At 44.0% G+C, this 17,139-nt stretch overlaps 1 protein-coding gene across 1 annotated transcript; it reads left to right on the forward strand.

Annotated features, from left to right (window-relative positions):
- Nucleotides 1–8,700: 8,700 nt before the first annotated feature.
- LOC133929023 (fasciclin-like arabinogalactan protein 4) lies at nucleotides 8,701–10,358 on the forward strand. The gene has a single exon (XM_062375598.1). The coding sequence runs from the start codon at nucleotides 8,785–8,787 to the stop codon at nucleotides 10,075–10,077; it is 1,293 nt and encodes a 430-aa protein (XP_062231582.1). The 5' UTR covers nucleotides 8,701–8,784; the 3' UTR covers nucleotides 10,078–10,358.
- Nucleotides 10,359–17,139: the final 6,781 nt, after the last annotated feature.

The following is a 17,139-nucleotide window of genomic DNA, read 5'->3' on the forward strand; positions in this document are numbered from 1 at the left end:
CATGCTAGACCGTTGGTGCTCTGGGAATCTGGAATGGAGGGAAAACCATTTCCTGTTAAACGACAGGACTTGGTGGAAGGAAGCTATTGAATTCAGAACAGGTCAATTAGAATCTCTATTTCGAAATTTGGCAGATTAGAGTTGCCCATTTATTTGCTCTTTCTCTTCAGTCTGGTCGAGATGACTGACGGATCCAGCATACTTCCCAACAGCAACAAGGCATGGCAATTTTCCAGATTTGTCTGAATGATGAAGAAGACTACGCCCACCTCGTGGCGAACGGTTTGCCCACTTCATTATTATTGCCTTTTTCACATGCCCCGGTTCATCCTTTAAAGAACCTCTCTCTTGGCAGCGAAACAACTTGAAACCCATCTTGAAGGAATTAGAGGCACTAGCCAAAACAATTTTAGAAGGAAAGCAAAGTTGGAAATCAATTTATACATTATATCCCAGCAAGTTTTGAAGCGGGGCTTAGCATAATTGCTTATCTCGTGCATTAGCGGATTTAGACATTTGGGTTAGCTTGCTGCTTGCATGCTTCTGTGGACCAAAACATGATCGAGGGGCCCGGCAAGTTGCTTGATAACTACAAATATCATGTGAGTTGGGAAATAATATTGATGTGTCATTGACCATGTGGCCTCAGGCTTCACTTGGCATCATCACATTGGATGTTATTATCCAATTTATGTGTCTTTTGTAGAGTTATTGAGCAAATTTTCCCAAAGTTGATTAGTGGTCTATGGTTTACACGTCGTCTCTAATACAATTAGCTAAACTTAGGGTATGTTTGTTTTAGCTAGGGATTCTGAAAAGTAGCTTTTAAATGTTGAAGCTAAAACAAACATGCTGCTTTTACACTCTGCTTTTTAAAAGCTCACCCTCTTTTCTACCATAATCTATAAGCTATTTTTCACCAGTTTTTTATATATTGTGACTATAGGTAAAATACATGTGCCATATGCCTCCTGTAGTTACCCCAATGCAATTACTATTTCCGAACCGTTATTTTTCATTTTCCCCGTCATATTCTATTCCGCCTCTCAGCAGTCACCGACGTCCTCTCCCTGTCGCCTCCTCTAGTGTCGGCCCCTCCCGGTCGCTCGGTCCTAGCGCCACTGCTCGATCCCACCCACCACCGAATCCCCGCCGCGATGTCCGACCACTGAGCGAAGCGAATGTTCGATGTTGCAGCCTCCTCGGCCGCGAAGCGTGCCCGGGACCTGTTGGCCCCCGCATTCCCCACTTACAAGGATGCGTCGTAAAGATGTCTAAATGGGCCGTGCAACATGGGCTGGTCCGAGGCACAACATTGTTGGCACGGTCCAGGCACGGCATGGTGCGACGGCTAACGGGCCGGGTCGGCACGGCACGACGACTTGGGCCGTGCCGAAGCCGCGGCACGACAGGCCGGCATAGCACGGTCCGTTTAACTATTTATATTTTTATAGTATTTTATATAATTTGTTTAGATCTAATACCATATAGGATATGTGGTGCAATGGTAATATGTTTGACTCTCAAGTAGAAAGTCGGGTGTTCGATTCTAAGTGAAAGCAAGTTTTTATGATTTTTTTCAATTTTCCGCTGGCTGACGGGTTGAAGGGCCAAAAAAAAGTCATTGAGCCTACTGTACCGCGGGCCGGCACGGCACGGCCCGATCTTAAATGGGCTGTGCCTGGGCTAGAATCAAGGCACGTGGGCCGATACGGTACAACTCGTTTAGCTAACAGGTCTAAACGGGTCCTGCATCAATGGACCCGTGCCGTGCCAGGCCGGGCCGCGCATTTAGCCATCTCTGATGCGTTGGACCTTCCCCAAAGATCCGCCTCCTCTATGAGATCCTGGGCTCCGTCACCCCTGACGTGGACGCCACGCTCAACGGCACCAACACTGACGTCCGCATCACCACCACCGACGTCGAGCGTGGCCGTAGGAGAGTGGGAACATGCTTATATCAAAGTTGAAGGATGATAGGCTACCTGAGGCGTGCAAGTTTGCAGAAGACATGATCGATCGAAGTATCAAGTTGAGCTCGTCAACGCTGTCGAAGCTGAAACAGTGCCTGCAGAAGATTAAGAAAGGAGAGATCCACGATCACCTACTTAGAAAATGGAAGGCACACTAGTCTCTTGAGCTCTCTTATATGGGTTAACAGGATTGGAGACAAGTGAGATCGTTTCTTCACAGCTTCCATGGTGACTTTGTTGCAGCTTCCATGGTGGCTGCTCATAAGGTGTTTGACAGTATGGCCGCGATGGACTGTATCTCATGGATGCGATGATTGGTGAGCATTTTGAGAATGATGAGTGCAGCGCCGGATTGGAGTTGTTGTTTACCATGCTGGAGGGTGAGGTGCAGCCTGACCTTATGACGATAACCAGTGTGACTGTCCCATCAGGGTTGTTGTCTGACATAGGTTTTGCAAAGGAAATGATTGGGCTTGCAGTAAAGAGGGGTTTTGCCACTGATGTTGCATTCTGCAACTCTTTGATTCAAATGTATGCCAGTCTCGGAATGATGGGGCAGGCTCGGACAGTATTCTCCATGTTGACATGTTTCGTGTGAATCCCATAGGTTGGAAGCGTACAGTTGGAAAACAATAAAAGAAAAGGTTAAATAGACATAAATATGTATAAAAAAATTAAGGGTATTATGGGTATTACGTAATCAAAATAAACATCTAACCACCTTGAAATCTAGGATGTTAAACAACTCTTAGCTTTTTACAATCTAATTTTTTTAAATCTACAATATAGAAGATTTTATGCTCTTAAGATAAAATAAACATGTGTATTGCTCCTGTCAAACAATTGGCCATTTTTAACTATTTTATAGGTAAACTTGACCACATGACATTGCAATATATAGCGTTACAATTGAAAGAACAGGAAAAGCAGACATGTTCTTTGGTCATGCGTGATTCCTTCCTGTTTAGGGATAATGATCAGTCCACTTTGTTTGCTGCCGTCACCACATCCAAAGAGCACAAAGCAGTTCATGGCAAAGCCGCTCTTTTCCCAACACTGATCTCGCTTGCGCGGTTCAGTCATCACTGATCAGCCCCCACGACATGTACGGTAAAAAACTAGGGATAAAAACGGACCGATACACCCGTTCTTGTTCTGATTAGTTTCCTATATTTTTCTCGTCCATTTTTGGATTTTTGGACTTATGCGGAAACAGAATGAAAATGATTTTACTGTTTTCTCAATTGTATTGTCAGTATCCTATTTTTAATTAGAAATTTCTCATTTTTCTAATTTAGACCAAACTTCACAAACACAATATAGCTCATATGCCAAGCTCAGCTGATCAGTTCAAACGTCACCTGTATCCTAAACTTTATCTAGATTATCAATATTAACTAGTCTCAGTCAGATGTTGACCTATCGATGTCATCCAAGCTCTTGCACCTGTGCTGCCTTTAACCCTAATATTTGTGTGACGATGTGTTATGTCGAGCACGTAAGTTATCACATGGTGGCTATTTTCAATTGAGATTTATATTACTATGTGATCTATCTATATATAGTATGAATTATTTTTGTTGATATGAATTAATTATGTGTCGTGTCGATTTTTAAAGTCATGGTTGTATAGATCGGTGTTATTGGTTTGAATTATCGATTTCTGACCGATATTTACGTGTTTCTCTTCGAATTGATTCGTTTTTTATATCTTGATATTCCTAAATTCATACCTGTTTCTAATTTTTTTTGTTTATAAGAGAAAATATAGAAATAAAAACGGTTAAAGTTTCTCCGACGTTCCGGCTCGTTTTCATCCTACTTGTACCGCCAAAACAAAAACACAAATCCGAGAGGTACTGTCCGTGTCCTTCCGTAGCGTAGTTTCACCTTTTTCTTTACCTCATCCGACGGCAATGAGGCAGGCGCTGTTCGGATCGAGTACTGCCCTGATTTGGTAAACCTAACAGTATGCTTACCATTCTCGTGCAGGGCTGGGGCGGCCCAACCAACACGCTCACCGGTCAATTGGACCCACGGGGCCCGGTCTCGCCTGTCACTGGATCTTTTTTGCTACGAGGAAAATTCTTTATATGCCATGTCAGTATATACCTCTCTGATCCACTATGTTATTTTCGAAGTAAATTTGGTCGCTAAATTGGTTTGGTCCCCTCCATAACATCCCCGTTAGCGGCGTTCCTCTCTGAAAGGCATGCGAATCCAGTTTGGTTAGCTTCTTCCCCATAATCGCTCTTTATCTCTGAATGTGTTTGACAGAATTTTTTGAGTAATTTTTTATCAGGATCAGGAGAGCTATGTTAAATAACATATTTTAATTTTTAACTCTCAAGTAAAAATTATAAGAGTGATTCTCTGAAATAAACTAGATGCTAACAGTTGAGAAAAATAGTTTTTTCTGATTCACTTTTTACACGGAACTACTTTCTCTATAAAATTTACTCTAAAGAATCATTTCCAGTCACAAAATCACTTCCTAAAAAAAACCCTCACTTAAAAAATTTTAGATTAAAAAGCTCTACAAAACATGCCCTCTATCTCCGTCTAGCTCTGTTAAACACCGCCTTCTGTCTTATTCCTCACCTCTCGGGCCAATTACTTCGATCGGGATTCTCTGCAGTTGCAACTAGCAATTGCAGAGAGCTACAGTAAAAATGCATTAGGATCCTTTCTCAACCGTTAGATAAAAACCAATAGATCACTTCTTACACGAAACCACTTTCTCTATAACTCTAAAGATTAATTTTCAGTTACAAAATCACTTTAAAAAAAAAAACCTCACTCAAAAAATTTTAGATTAAAAAAACTCTACAAAACATGCCCTCTATCTCCGTCTAGCTTGCTGGTAAACACCGCCTCCCGTCTTATTCTTCACCTCTCGGGCCAATTACCTGCCTAATAAGTAGTTAAAACCCATTATTTTAATAGCTCTTTGAATAATTAATGATAATACTCATTTCTATCGTTGTTCGATTTCCTTTAGAACGTGGTTTTTTTCTTTCAAATTGTTGAGGATGGCCTAGAGGACGCCGGTCTTGTAGATTGAACGCTACAACTGTTTAACAGAACAGTAAGTTATTGTAGAGTAGTAGGAACCGCGGAGTCTTGCGTTGTTGCGCTTGAGCTGGCCAGCCTTGCTCGCTGCTGCGACTACAGTCCAAGCCACCCACCCGCCGGGCCCCCACGTCATTAATTTCCTCAAAACGCAAATCACAACGCACGGCGCAGGCGCCACAGCACAAGTTTTTGTTGCAAACGAACACAAAGAGCAACCACAACCACAGTGTATCTGTTGAAGTACGAAGTTGTAACAGATACAATAGAGATCCAAGAGAGAACTGAGGGTGAAAATTGATTCTTTTATTGTACACATGTTTTATTTATATAGAGCGAATGAATAAATTCATATCTTGTTGAGAGACACCTCTCCCAATAAATACATTTTCATAATGAGTGTCTAATTAATCGTTAAGATTTTTTTCTTAACAGTATATTGTAAAACCAGTCCACATGATGGGATACACGTTGATGGGCTTTAGTTATTGCAAATTTTACCATGTTTAATACCTTTGTGAGCTACAAGATGGGACCCACGTATCAATAAAAAAAAAGAGAAACACTAAATATTTGATGACAGATTTTAGAGAGATAATATGTCAAATTTCTAACCTTTCAATCGATCTTGAGATTCGTGTTGGACTCCTCCTCTTCCACCTCCAATGAGCTCCAGCGAGCTCCATAAACTCTGACAAAGTTAGGGTTAGGATTCAGAGTTTTAAGGAGACTTGTGGGCCTCCGGCTCTAGAAGATGATCAGGGAGCTCACTGACCCGGTGGTGGGTGGGACAACGAGGCAGGAGGGGGGGGGGCGTCGCCCGTCATAGTGGTGGTGGATGGCAGTTGGGTCGGCGATGGGGGGGAGCGTGGAGGTTAGAGTGGTTAGCGTCGACGACGGTGGCGAGCGATGGCTCCGGTGGCGGCGGAGACAGGGAGCTCGGGAAAAAGAGCTCAGACCCGGCAAAGGAGTAGTGAAGAGCGTCGAAGTAGGTGTGACGGAGTCGAAGGGAGAGAGGGCACAGACAGGCAGACCACACTGGTGCAGACACCGAGGATGGCACCAACAAGGCAGCGCGATGGCAACGCACAGGGCCGAGTCGAGAGTGGTGACGGGAGTCGAGCTAAGAGAAATAGGATGGGGTGGAGATTAGGATAGGAATATATATATATATATATATATATATATAGGAAAACTTGTATGTACTCCTGGGTGTATGTACTCTCACCTCTCATATACCACTTTTACACATGTGTTATACTTCTTTATCATTTTAAATATACTTTATTAGTAATTATAAGATACTACAATACAAATCCCACGAAAATTTTTATGAAATTCCATGATTTTTATCATAATTTGCGTATATACTTCTTTTATGTATAAAAAAGAGTATATAGCAAAAATGAAAGGCTAACATTGAATTTTTTTTCATACAACTCATATTGGAGTATCTTAGAATTAATATTAGAGTATACTAAAAATGATAAAAGAGTATAAAGTGTTTGTTTAGGTGGTATATTGTATGTGGGAGTACATACTCCTAGGAGTATAGAATAGGTGTCCTCTATATATATATATATATATATATATATAAAGACGAATCTAAACCGTCTCATCTGGATCAAAGAATCTAAATTTAACAGATTTAGAATGTCTAAATCTAGACACTCCCGTAAAAAAAATGACAACCCTAACTAACCGTCATGCTCCCACCTTCACGATTCCCTTTCCGCTCATTCCCCTCGCTCATACTCTCCCGCGCTCCTCCGTCGTGGCCGCGATGGCACCTGCCCCTCTCCCTCGTCAGAATCTGACCGGGCGGCCGGCGGAATGGAGCACCTCATCGATCAAATCGAGCTCTGATACGGCAGTTTTGGAGGTGGCGGCGGCGGCGCCTTTCTTCGCCTTGCTCCACACTACGCACTGCCACGGCCAAATCCAGCCGTCGTTGTTCTCCTCTCTCCTGCTCACGCCTGGTGGAGATGGACTTCGCTTCATCATCGAGCTAGCGTTGGTGTCGGGAGCAGCAACGACATCTTCGCAGGGGAGAGCCTCTCCTTCGTCGGAATCGGAGCCCCCGCCTGCAAGATCGAGCTTCCCGCCGCGGGCCGTCACGAACGGGGTCCCGGCCGCAGACCTCCATGACTTCAACCTTTTCGGATCCGGCAGCAGCGTTACTCCAGGTAGTCACACCCGGCGATGGCGCTTCCCGACCTCGTGGTGCCACTCCTCCGAGCTCATGTGACATGGCCGTCAGTTTCCAGCACGAGCTGGTCATGACCACCGGCGACGACCCATCCTGGATCTCGTGTCGGCAGGACGTCGAGTTTGTCGCCGTTGGTCCAGGCAGCAGCGCGTCCCATGCTTGGTGGTAGGACGTAGGAGCAACCGCTCTGGCTTATTGAGAGAGAGGAGATAGAATAAATATGTTTTTATTGATTGTGGGTGGCCCATAAGCTTAACATAGGAATCTTTTTCTACAGTCCACCTCCACAATATTTATGAGTAACCATACCTCCCACGTTAGAAGTACAGGTATAAATCCTTCCCTGATCCGTCAGGTCTTTATCGGTTCCAAGATGGAACGAGTACCGATTAGGTCATCTTCAACAGTTATTTTAAATTTTTATTCTTAAAAATACTATTACAATATCCACTATCACTATTACAATATTCTCTATTTTTTTATTTCCAATCGCTACCTTATTTTTTATCTTCTACTACTCTTTTTCCTCCCTCCGGACCTACTGTCAGTCTCTATCTACAGTATTCTCTACTTTTTCATCTCCAACAGCTACCCTATTTCTTACCTTCTACTACTCTTTTTTCTCCCGCCGAACCTACTGTCAGCCTCCTTCTACAGTATTCTCTATTTTTTTTTTATCTCCAACAGCTACCCTATTTCTTACCTTCTACTACTTTTTTTCCTCCCTTCGGACCCACTCTTAGCCTCTGGCTACAGTACTGTTACAGTAGCGCATTGCAGCACTAGATCCGGGATGCTACAGTACTGGTACAGTGTAAATCACTGTAGCACCCGAATTTGCAAATTTTTGGATTCTGTTGGAGTTGACGGAATAGGGTACCGATTAGGATAGAGTAAGACGGAACGGGGTACCGATTAGGATGAAGTAAGGTGGGGCGAGGCACCTATCAGGATAGGATATAGTTAGATCAAGATCCATCCTGGAGTATATATTATATGCACGTTTAATAAATTTATTAAAAAATTTATTATTTTTTTAGTAAAATTTTTAGGAAACTAATACATATACGTAACTATTATCGTGTTATGTTACGTCTGGTAAATCTTACAATTTTATTATTGATTTCTATGTTACAGTGACTATTATTTTATAATTAAATTTAATTCAGAGCTTTTAACTATTTAAATTAGAGCATAACGAGGCTAGTCGGGTCAAAATCGAGCTCTATGGAGCGGAGCGGGAAAAAAAATCATCGGGTCTCGAGATGAGACAGGGGACATGTGGGTGGGAATGGGAGGAAAAATCCATCATCGCCTGCTCCATCTAGATATCTAATTAGGACTACTCTAATGCCCATGATTTTTTTAAAAAATTCCTTGATTTTTTTAAAATTAAAACGTTATTAGACTGACAGAAAAGTAAAATAATATGAATTCCTTCCGCTCGCCAGTCACCACTCCCCCATCTCAAGCTTCACCACCTCGCTCACTCCCACACTTGAGTGCTCGCTCAGCTCCAGTGGCGGCGAGATGCGGAGACAGATCCCTCCCGTCTCCCGCCTCGTCCTCCTCGGGATGGCCGCCCTGCTCGCCGCGGTAGCAGCGCCGACGCCCGCGGCCGCGGTCAACGTGATGGGCGTGCTCGCGGCGTTCCCGGACCTCGCCGATTTCACGCGGCTGCTGGCGTCCAGCCCCGTGGCGTCCGAGCTCGCCGGGCGGTCGTCGCTGACGCTGCTCGCCGTGCCGAACGGAAACCTTCCGCAGTCGCCGTCCGCGTTCGCGGCGGCCTCCGGGGCCGACCTCGCCGACGTGCTCCGCTACCACGTCCTCCTCGAGTACCTCGCCCCCGCCGACCTACGCCGGCTCCCGGTCTCCGGGAAGCTGGTCACCACGCTGTTCCAGACGACCGGCCGCGCCCCCGCGGACCTCGGCGCGGTCAACGTCAGCACGGCCGGGTCCTCCCTGGCCGTCATCCGCTCGCCTGCGCCGTTCCCGGGGTCGAACGCCACCGTCCTCGGGGCCATCACCGCGGTGCCGTACAACCTGAGCGTGCTCTCCGTGGATGGCCTCATCGTGCCGTCCGGGTTCGACCTCGCGGCGTCCGAGTCGCGGCCCCCCGCCGCGGTCAACATCACCCGCGTCCTCGCCGACGCGCGCGCCTTCAACGTGGCGGCCTCCATGCTGGAGGCCTCGGGAGTCGCTGGCGAGTTCGAGGCCGACGAGCGCGGTGCCGGCATCACGGTGTTCGCCCCCACCGACGACGCCTTCGCGGGCCTTCCCGCCGGCGACCGCCTCCAGTCCCTCCCCGCCGATCGCAAGGCCGTGGTGCTCCGTTTCCACGTGCTCCACTCCTACTACCCGCTGGGCTCGCTCGAGTCCATCGTGAACCCCCTCCAGCCCACCCTCGCCACCGAGTTCAGCAACGCCGGCCGCTTCACCCTCAACATCACCCGCACCAACGGCTCCGTCGCCATCGACACCGGCGTCGTGCAGGCGACCATCACCCGGACAGTCTTCGACCAGAACCCCGTCGCCGTCTTCGCCGTCTCCAAGGTGCTCCTCCCCAAGGAGATGTTCACCCGGACCGACGGCGGCGACTCCTCCATCGTCGCCGCCACCACCGCCGCGTCCTCCCCCCCGCCGGTCGCCACTCCACCGGAGGCCTCCCAGAGCGCGCGGACGCCGCCGACAAAACTCTCCTCCCCACCCGCGCTGCGCAGCGTGGGGCAGGGCTACCACACGGCGTCCGCGCCGGCGCCGGCGCAAGCAATCGGATGGTTGTGTGTAGCATTGGTGTATCTACTTCTAGCGCCTCTGGTATGAGATCCGGGATTTTGTCAGTCCATTGCCATTCCTCTTATGCTCAATTTTTGCCTTCTTTTTTTCTTCTTCTTTTTTCCTTTGGGTTTTGCTAGAATCTGTACACTGGTGGGGAGGGAGGGGGAGAGGTGAAGAGAAGAAGAAGATTGAGCTGCAAAAACGCAGCATTTTTTTTTCCTTACGAGTCGCTCCATGTTGGAAAAGTGAAATAATAGCACAACCATCTGTAAAAATCCAATCTTAATGATCCGATATTCCAATCCATTCTCTTTTGTTGCAAATCACAGCCGGCATTGCCATCCACTGGGTCCAGAATGCTGCGTCGCAGCAGCTTGCTTGCTCCAGTTCCATTTTGCCGTGTGGATAAATGGATTTGCTTGGAATCAGAACTGCGGTTGGGTTGGGTGGTGGGACGAAGCGTAGTGCGCACCGGTGGGTGAGGGGTGGCCGGTGGCTGGCAGTGAGCTGGCGGCCGGGGGCGTGGGGACGCGGCCGTCGGTTAGATTCGATCGCCTTTTGCTTCCGGCTTGCGCGCGTCGCTTCGCCCCCTATTTGGCACCCGCGCGTGTCTGCTTTTGTCGCGCCGCCACGCCACCGCCGGCAGGAATTCCGGCTCTAGGCTGCCGTGCGTGCAGGTGTTAATGCAAAAAAAAAAGGGACTTCGACTCACATAATGATTAGCTCAAACAACAGACATACGCTAATTGCGGAATCGTTAAGGCTAATCTACTTTTTGGTGACATCATCTTGAGTTAAAAGTAAATAGCGTGATCGAAATGTAAAGGTGTTGACGTAGATATTGCAATGGAGACTGTCGATATCGTTTCGGTTGATACAGTACAGTAGCGGCAGCGGTGGCCTTCGAGTTAATCTGACGCCTCTTAAGGACGAGATAGTTGTTAGGGTTTAGATACCTCATAGGATAGATTCTCTCATTATGCGCCGATCCTCTTAAATATATAGAAAAATTAGGTGAATACCATTATAAAAATATCTATATTAAAAAATAACATCAGTGTGAGGATGACCTGTGGGTCCAAAGCTCATATTCATTCTCACACCGATGGTATTTTTTAACTTTTATGATTTTTACGATAATATCTAGCAAATTACTCCAAATATATATAGTACTCTTTGACTCAAAATCGCAACCATGGCATTAGTTGCGTCTCTAATCGAAGCGCATGGGAGGAAACGGACTTCCTCTTTTTTATCACGTTAAGGAATATGTAAAAATCTTTTTTATCACGTTAAGGAATATGTAAAAATATAAGGCTAAGATCAATTGCAACAGCAGATAGGGAAGGCACAGTGAAAAGGGAGCTGGCTGCTTCTGTCCGGACTCGGGAGTCGCTCCATCATTAGCCGTCTGTCTGATCACTTGATCAGCTCTGATCAGAAGCCTGATGGTTCCTCATTTTTTTTCTTCTCTGACGGTGGAACTGCTTTTGTATCTAGAGATCGGTGGGTTGTATGATTGGATGTCATGCGATTTTGTGCTGAGGATATTACTAGCAGATAGAATATAACTGTTGAATGCTCGATCATTCAGTGTGAAGTGGACACAGCTCTCAGCTGCTGATGATGCTGCTTGCTGGACCTCTCTACTGCATTTGCATCTGGATCCACATCCGGCCCTAACGCTGGGGAGTAATTCTTCTACCATAGGCTGGGCCTCACCTATGACTATGAGGCTCTCGTAACCCTGTAACAAGGACTTCAGTTCAATAGGGGGCTCGATCTTTGGAAAGATGTGTACAGTAATGCTAAGGAGAGAAAGGAAGATCGATGTTTCAGACTTGCAGTGTTCTTCACGATTGGCAAACAAAACCACAGCCAGTTGATGTTGATTCGAACTTTGAGCCTTCTGCTACACGGGAAAGGCTTACACTATCTCAGGATGTGAATGCCTGGCATGCCTGTCTGTCTCCAAGCACAGCAAGAATTATTGCGTTGCCTAGCAACACAACTAGCACCGCAGCATCCGTGACGCCTAATTAACGAGATGCGAGATGTTCCTTGGCGGATAGGGATGACCATGATCGATCCGTGGTTATACGTATAAATTCAATCAACTAACTAATTATTTTAACTAGTTAATTAATTAAGTTGAACTATACTCTCTCTATCTTAAAATAGATGATGTTTTAGAATTACACATAAGTATTAAGATGAAAGATAAAATAATTATTTTACCATTTTTTAATACTATTTATTGTATAGAAAATGAGACTTACATTAGGAAGTCACTTAATGGAGGGGATAAGGTTTAAAAACTTGAGCTAAAGTTAACTCAAAATTGTAGAACATCATATATTTTGAATATTATAGAATAGACTAAAACGTCATCTATTTTGAGATAGAATGAGTAGTAGATTCACGGATCACTTCAAGTTCATCCCTATGCGCCAGCTCGAACATGCTTCAACTATCGGGTGATGAACAATTTCTTCAAGATTAGGATAATACTAGAAAAGCAGCGCGGCTTTGTCACGCCCGCTGACCCGTATTGCTTGCACTAAGTTAACCTTCGACATAAAGACATAAATTCTAAATATTTTATTTTAGATAGTTTCAAAAATCTGCAATCATTTGCTTTGAAGTATGTTCTACGTGTTAGCCTAATGTGCTGGTTACTAAAATACAGACGAAGCTAGTTTGTATAGCATAGCATATGACATCAAACAGTAATATATTTAGTGTATACAGATATGATCTATATTACAAACATGATAATCGATATTACATAGTTCAATATAGCATAATATAATATGTTTTACTTAAACAAGATTAGAGTTTCATATAAGCACAATGTGGAGTAAAAGCTCCATAACTATCTATGAGCAATAAGAAGGTTAATTTAGCTCAAATTTCAGCTTCAACTTGTGAGATTAAAGGAAAAGATAGAATGCAACAGTCAGAAAATTATCAGTCATATTAAACAATCTAGTCCTGTTTTCAAGATAAGTATGTATGATCTGAATTCAAATGGAGATATGCTTGTTTTCTTTACCTCTCTCCTCTCTCTTCCATCAATGCCTTCCAAATCCATTACAAGGGTGCATGGTTCAATATAAAGGGGCAAAAATCCAAAATTAAACAAAATATATGAGCGTATTTACCGAAATAGACAACATGTACTCGTATTTATTAATTTAGCATATGTATTTGGCGCACGGTGTACCAAAAATGGATTTTCGGTACACCATATACCGAAAAAGCCATTTTCGGCACACGATGTGCATAATACGGCATTGTTGCCCGTATTCGGCATAACATATGCCAAAAATGGACTGTATTCGGCACACGGTGTGCAGAATACAGGCAACAATGCCGTATTTGGCACACCGTGTGCCAAAAAATACTTTTTTTACCGACATGACCGTGTACCGAAAAAGCAGACACGACATGACCGTATATCGAAAAAGTGTTTTTCGGCACATGGTGTGCCAAATACGGGCAACAATGCTGTATTCGGCACACCATGTGCAAAAAATGGCTTTTTTGGTAAACGGTGTACCGAAAATCTATTTTATTTTTGGTACACCGTGTGCCGAATACAAATGCTAAATTAATAAATACAACTACATGTTATCTATTTCGACAAATACGCTAAGGTATATTGTCTAATTTTAGATTTTGCTCATATAAAGGTTACACACAACAGGACCAATGTAAACATTCCGTAGACAGAAGTTTTGCTAGAGAGCATGAAGCTATTGATAGTAATTGGGGAGCTCACCGTGACCATGTTAGCCATGGCAGCCTAAAGAAGCTCTTCTCGGGTAGCCTGCTTGGCAGTTGGAGCCAATATCGTCTTGAGCTCACTCTTGAGGTTGTTGAGGATATAATAATATAAGCCATAATTAAATTTGCAACAACTATAATAATATAATTGTAAGAACTTGAAAAATACAGATGAATATGAGGCGAAAAAAACTATGAGCATTTAAGTTGGATATGTAAATAGGTTATGTTGAACAGTAAGAACTCAAAAGGTTTGATTAATCACTGTGAATTTTGTTATGCTGAACATTTGGGCAAAAGGCAGGAAATGCGAAAAATGTCACCTGAGGATAACAGAACTATTGAGACAGTAAGTTTTTTTTTTATTACCCTAAGAATCTGAATGCCTCTCTATTATGATCAACTCATCGGAATGTCACCTATTTATAAAGATAATACTATGATTTAAGTTGGGGAATATATCACAATGTAAGATACATGATATAAACCTTAGTGACTAAAACAATGAGATAATAGATTGAACATATCAGATAAAAGAATGTCGTCCTACAAGGATATGTAGTTCACAAATTATATGGATGTCCCATCTCTCATATCTTTGATTGTATAATTCTGCAAAGTAAGTGCAGAGGTTCAATTAGTTATATGCTTATGTAGACAGCTATAAGAATAACATGAAAACATGTTTCATAAACTAACCTTGATGCAAAGGGCTATTTTGATGTCGACAGGGTACACGACGATCACTTGTATTTAAAAAGGCAAAAAACTGGTGGAATATTGTAGTTTAAAATAAGGATAAGATGCTTGAGTTGGTTGACATGTAAAGTCAAATAGTAGGTGTCAACCAACCCTAGCACCTTAGTTTGTATCGGAAAATCTCGTACTTCTAAAGCTGGATAATCACTTCCATTGTAGGTATTGTTGCTATCACATGTCTGCTATATCATTAGTAATATAAACCTGACTCAGTAAGAGCTTATTGGTCATTTATACCCATTTCAATTTTGCATGTTACTAAATATTAGCATTTCAACTTCAAATAACCATTTCAATTTTACAGATTACTAAATATTAGTATCTATGCCTTCATATTGTACAAAAATACCTTTTACTCTTACTGCTTCAGATATGGGTTTGTTTGTTACCTTTATATACGCTAATCTCCTTTGATGCCTGTTGGGACGGGGACAAGGCAGTAATATATTTGCAATCAAAGAAAAGGGCAGTAACATCGAAGAAGACTCACTGCGCACTAAGAAGGATGATGTTGCTGGCCCCTGCGCCTAGTTCTGCCACTGACTGCGATTTCACAACATATGAAAATGGACCCCCCCCCCCCTATATCAGCATCCTCTGGTAATGCAATATTCTACATGCGCAAATGAGCAGCTTCTTCATGCAGTTCAACTATCTCCAACAATGAAAAGGAATTGAGGATAGAGTTGAGCATCCTATCAATCAAACTTGTTGCAAAAGCAATCAACTTTAAGTTCATTTTCTTGGAAATTTCTTCATCCCTGGAGATACAATGTGCTATCTGAGTTGAGTTATACGAAACACATAGCTCAAGACAGAGTAGATAACTTCAACTATTGTAGGTTCTAGGTGTTTACCTAAACAATTGGAATTTTTAGAAGAACAAGTGAGCGGCAATAGAGGCGCACAGAGATGACGATCCCAGCAATAAATTTTTGATACAGACTATTGTTATCCTTAGTGGGAATGAAAGCCTCATTAAGTATGTTTGTGACCTTAAACATCCGATATGGTAGGTGCAGTATAAATCATGTAATGAATACCTTTTTGATGATTCTATTGAACGAAATGACTTTGAAGTTGGTAAGCTTACTAAAAGTTACATCGTTGTAGTACGCATGAAGTTAATCAATGGATAATTTGGTATGAAATATAGAAGTAACTTTGGCTGCACATTTGAAATACCAAACCTATAAAAGAAGCCACTGATTGGTTAGTGTGAAAGAACATCAGCAACTCACAAAAGTATATGAACATTTTCTTTTGGTTTCAGTTTAATACAACTGCTACATAAAAGAAAGATCGACTAGAACACTTTTGATTTCCATTTCTTGAGAGTTGAAACTATATCTACATGTTGTAGGATACACATTACAACATTACTGAACTGGAAGTATGTTCAGTAATTAGAAAATGAGCAACATATGTCGCAGGAGCTCAGTACCATACCGAGTCAAAAAAAAAGACCCATACTTGAGCCATATGTGGAACTGAAGTCTCCATTGTGATTTTGCCAAGCCAACTATCAAAATTGAGATTTACTTAGAGATGGAGTAAGCAAAACAATAAAAAAAAAGGTGCTAAAGATCTAGAGCTTTTTTATCATCCTTTAAAAGGTACCCAGAAATACCACAAGAGGCACATTAAAAAATGGTCGTTGCCTCCAAGCTTCGACTGAGACCCCAACCCCACATTTGCCAAGATCAATGCTGCACCATCCACCTTCGTTGCGGCTGACAAAGGATCTTGATTTGTTGCATTCACTTTTGCCACCAGGTTTGCATCACCCTACGTTGAAGCTGTTGCCACCACCAATTCATGTCCTCCAACAATACCAGCATGAGCATTAGCCGACGCCCCTTGAGGCAGCCCCAACACGCCATTGTTGTAGCTGTACGGGCCGCCACCATGGTGACCCATCCGACCGTTGAAGTGACCTGGTGATGATGCGGGAAACGACCGCCACCGTGGCCTCCGTACGCGTAGTGCCAGTCGTAGCCGCCGTAGTAGCTACGCCTGCCATAGTGCTGGGGTGGAAGCCCTCATGAAAACCACCACGACCAATGGAAGCCCCCAGACTCGAACCTCCGTGTGCTGAGCCTCAAAAAGAACCGAAACCACCACGCAGAGCCCCTTGACCCACACCGCTACCTCCATGCTGCTCCAAATGACCTCGACGTAAGATCAATTTCATAGCGGAGAGAAAGCAGCAGGCAACACCCTTTGGCTTTAGCAAGACGTTCCAGTTTTGTTGAATAGGGCAACCAACCCTGTAGTGGGCCTAAACGGGATCTTGGGCCCGAGCTTGGGTCGGACTGCCTACCCCAGATGTAGCAACTCAATTTGAATTAGAAATCTCTTCCCTTGATTTCGCACGGCCATCATGAATGCCGGAATGGACACTCGGCGTTGATGGATTCTTCGGCAACAACGACGGTGACCCCCTGGACATGGAAAACCAGGCCCAGTGATTGATGCCATGGAGCCAGCTTTGCACCGTCAAGGAAGCCGCCCAACGCCCAAGGAGGTGACACCCTAGGCAGAGGCAAAGGCCCTCGC

The sequence above is a fragment of the Phragmites australis genome, chromosome 9 (genome assembly GCF_958298935.1).
Source record: "Phragmites australis chromosome 9, lpPhrAust1.1, whole genome shotgun sequence".
Lineage (NCBI taxonomy): Eukaryota > Viridiplantae > Streptophyta > Magnoliopsida > Poales > Poaceae > Phragmites > Phragmites australis.

What these genes read in the sequence shown, in the direction of transcription:
- LOC133929023 (XM_062375598.1), top strand. Translation starts at nt 8,785, where the DNA reads ATGCGGAGACAGATCCCTCCCGTCTCCCGCCTCGTCCTCCTCGGGATG.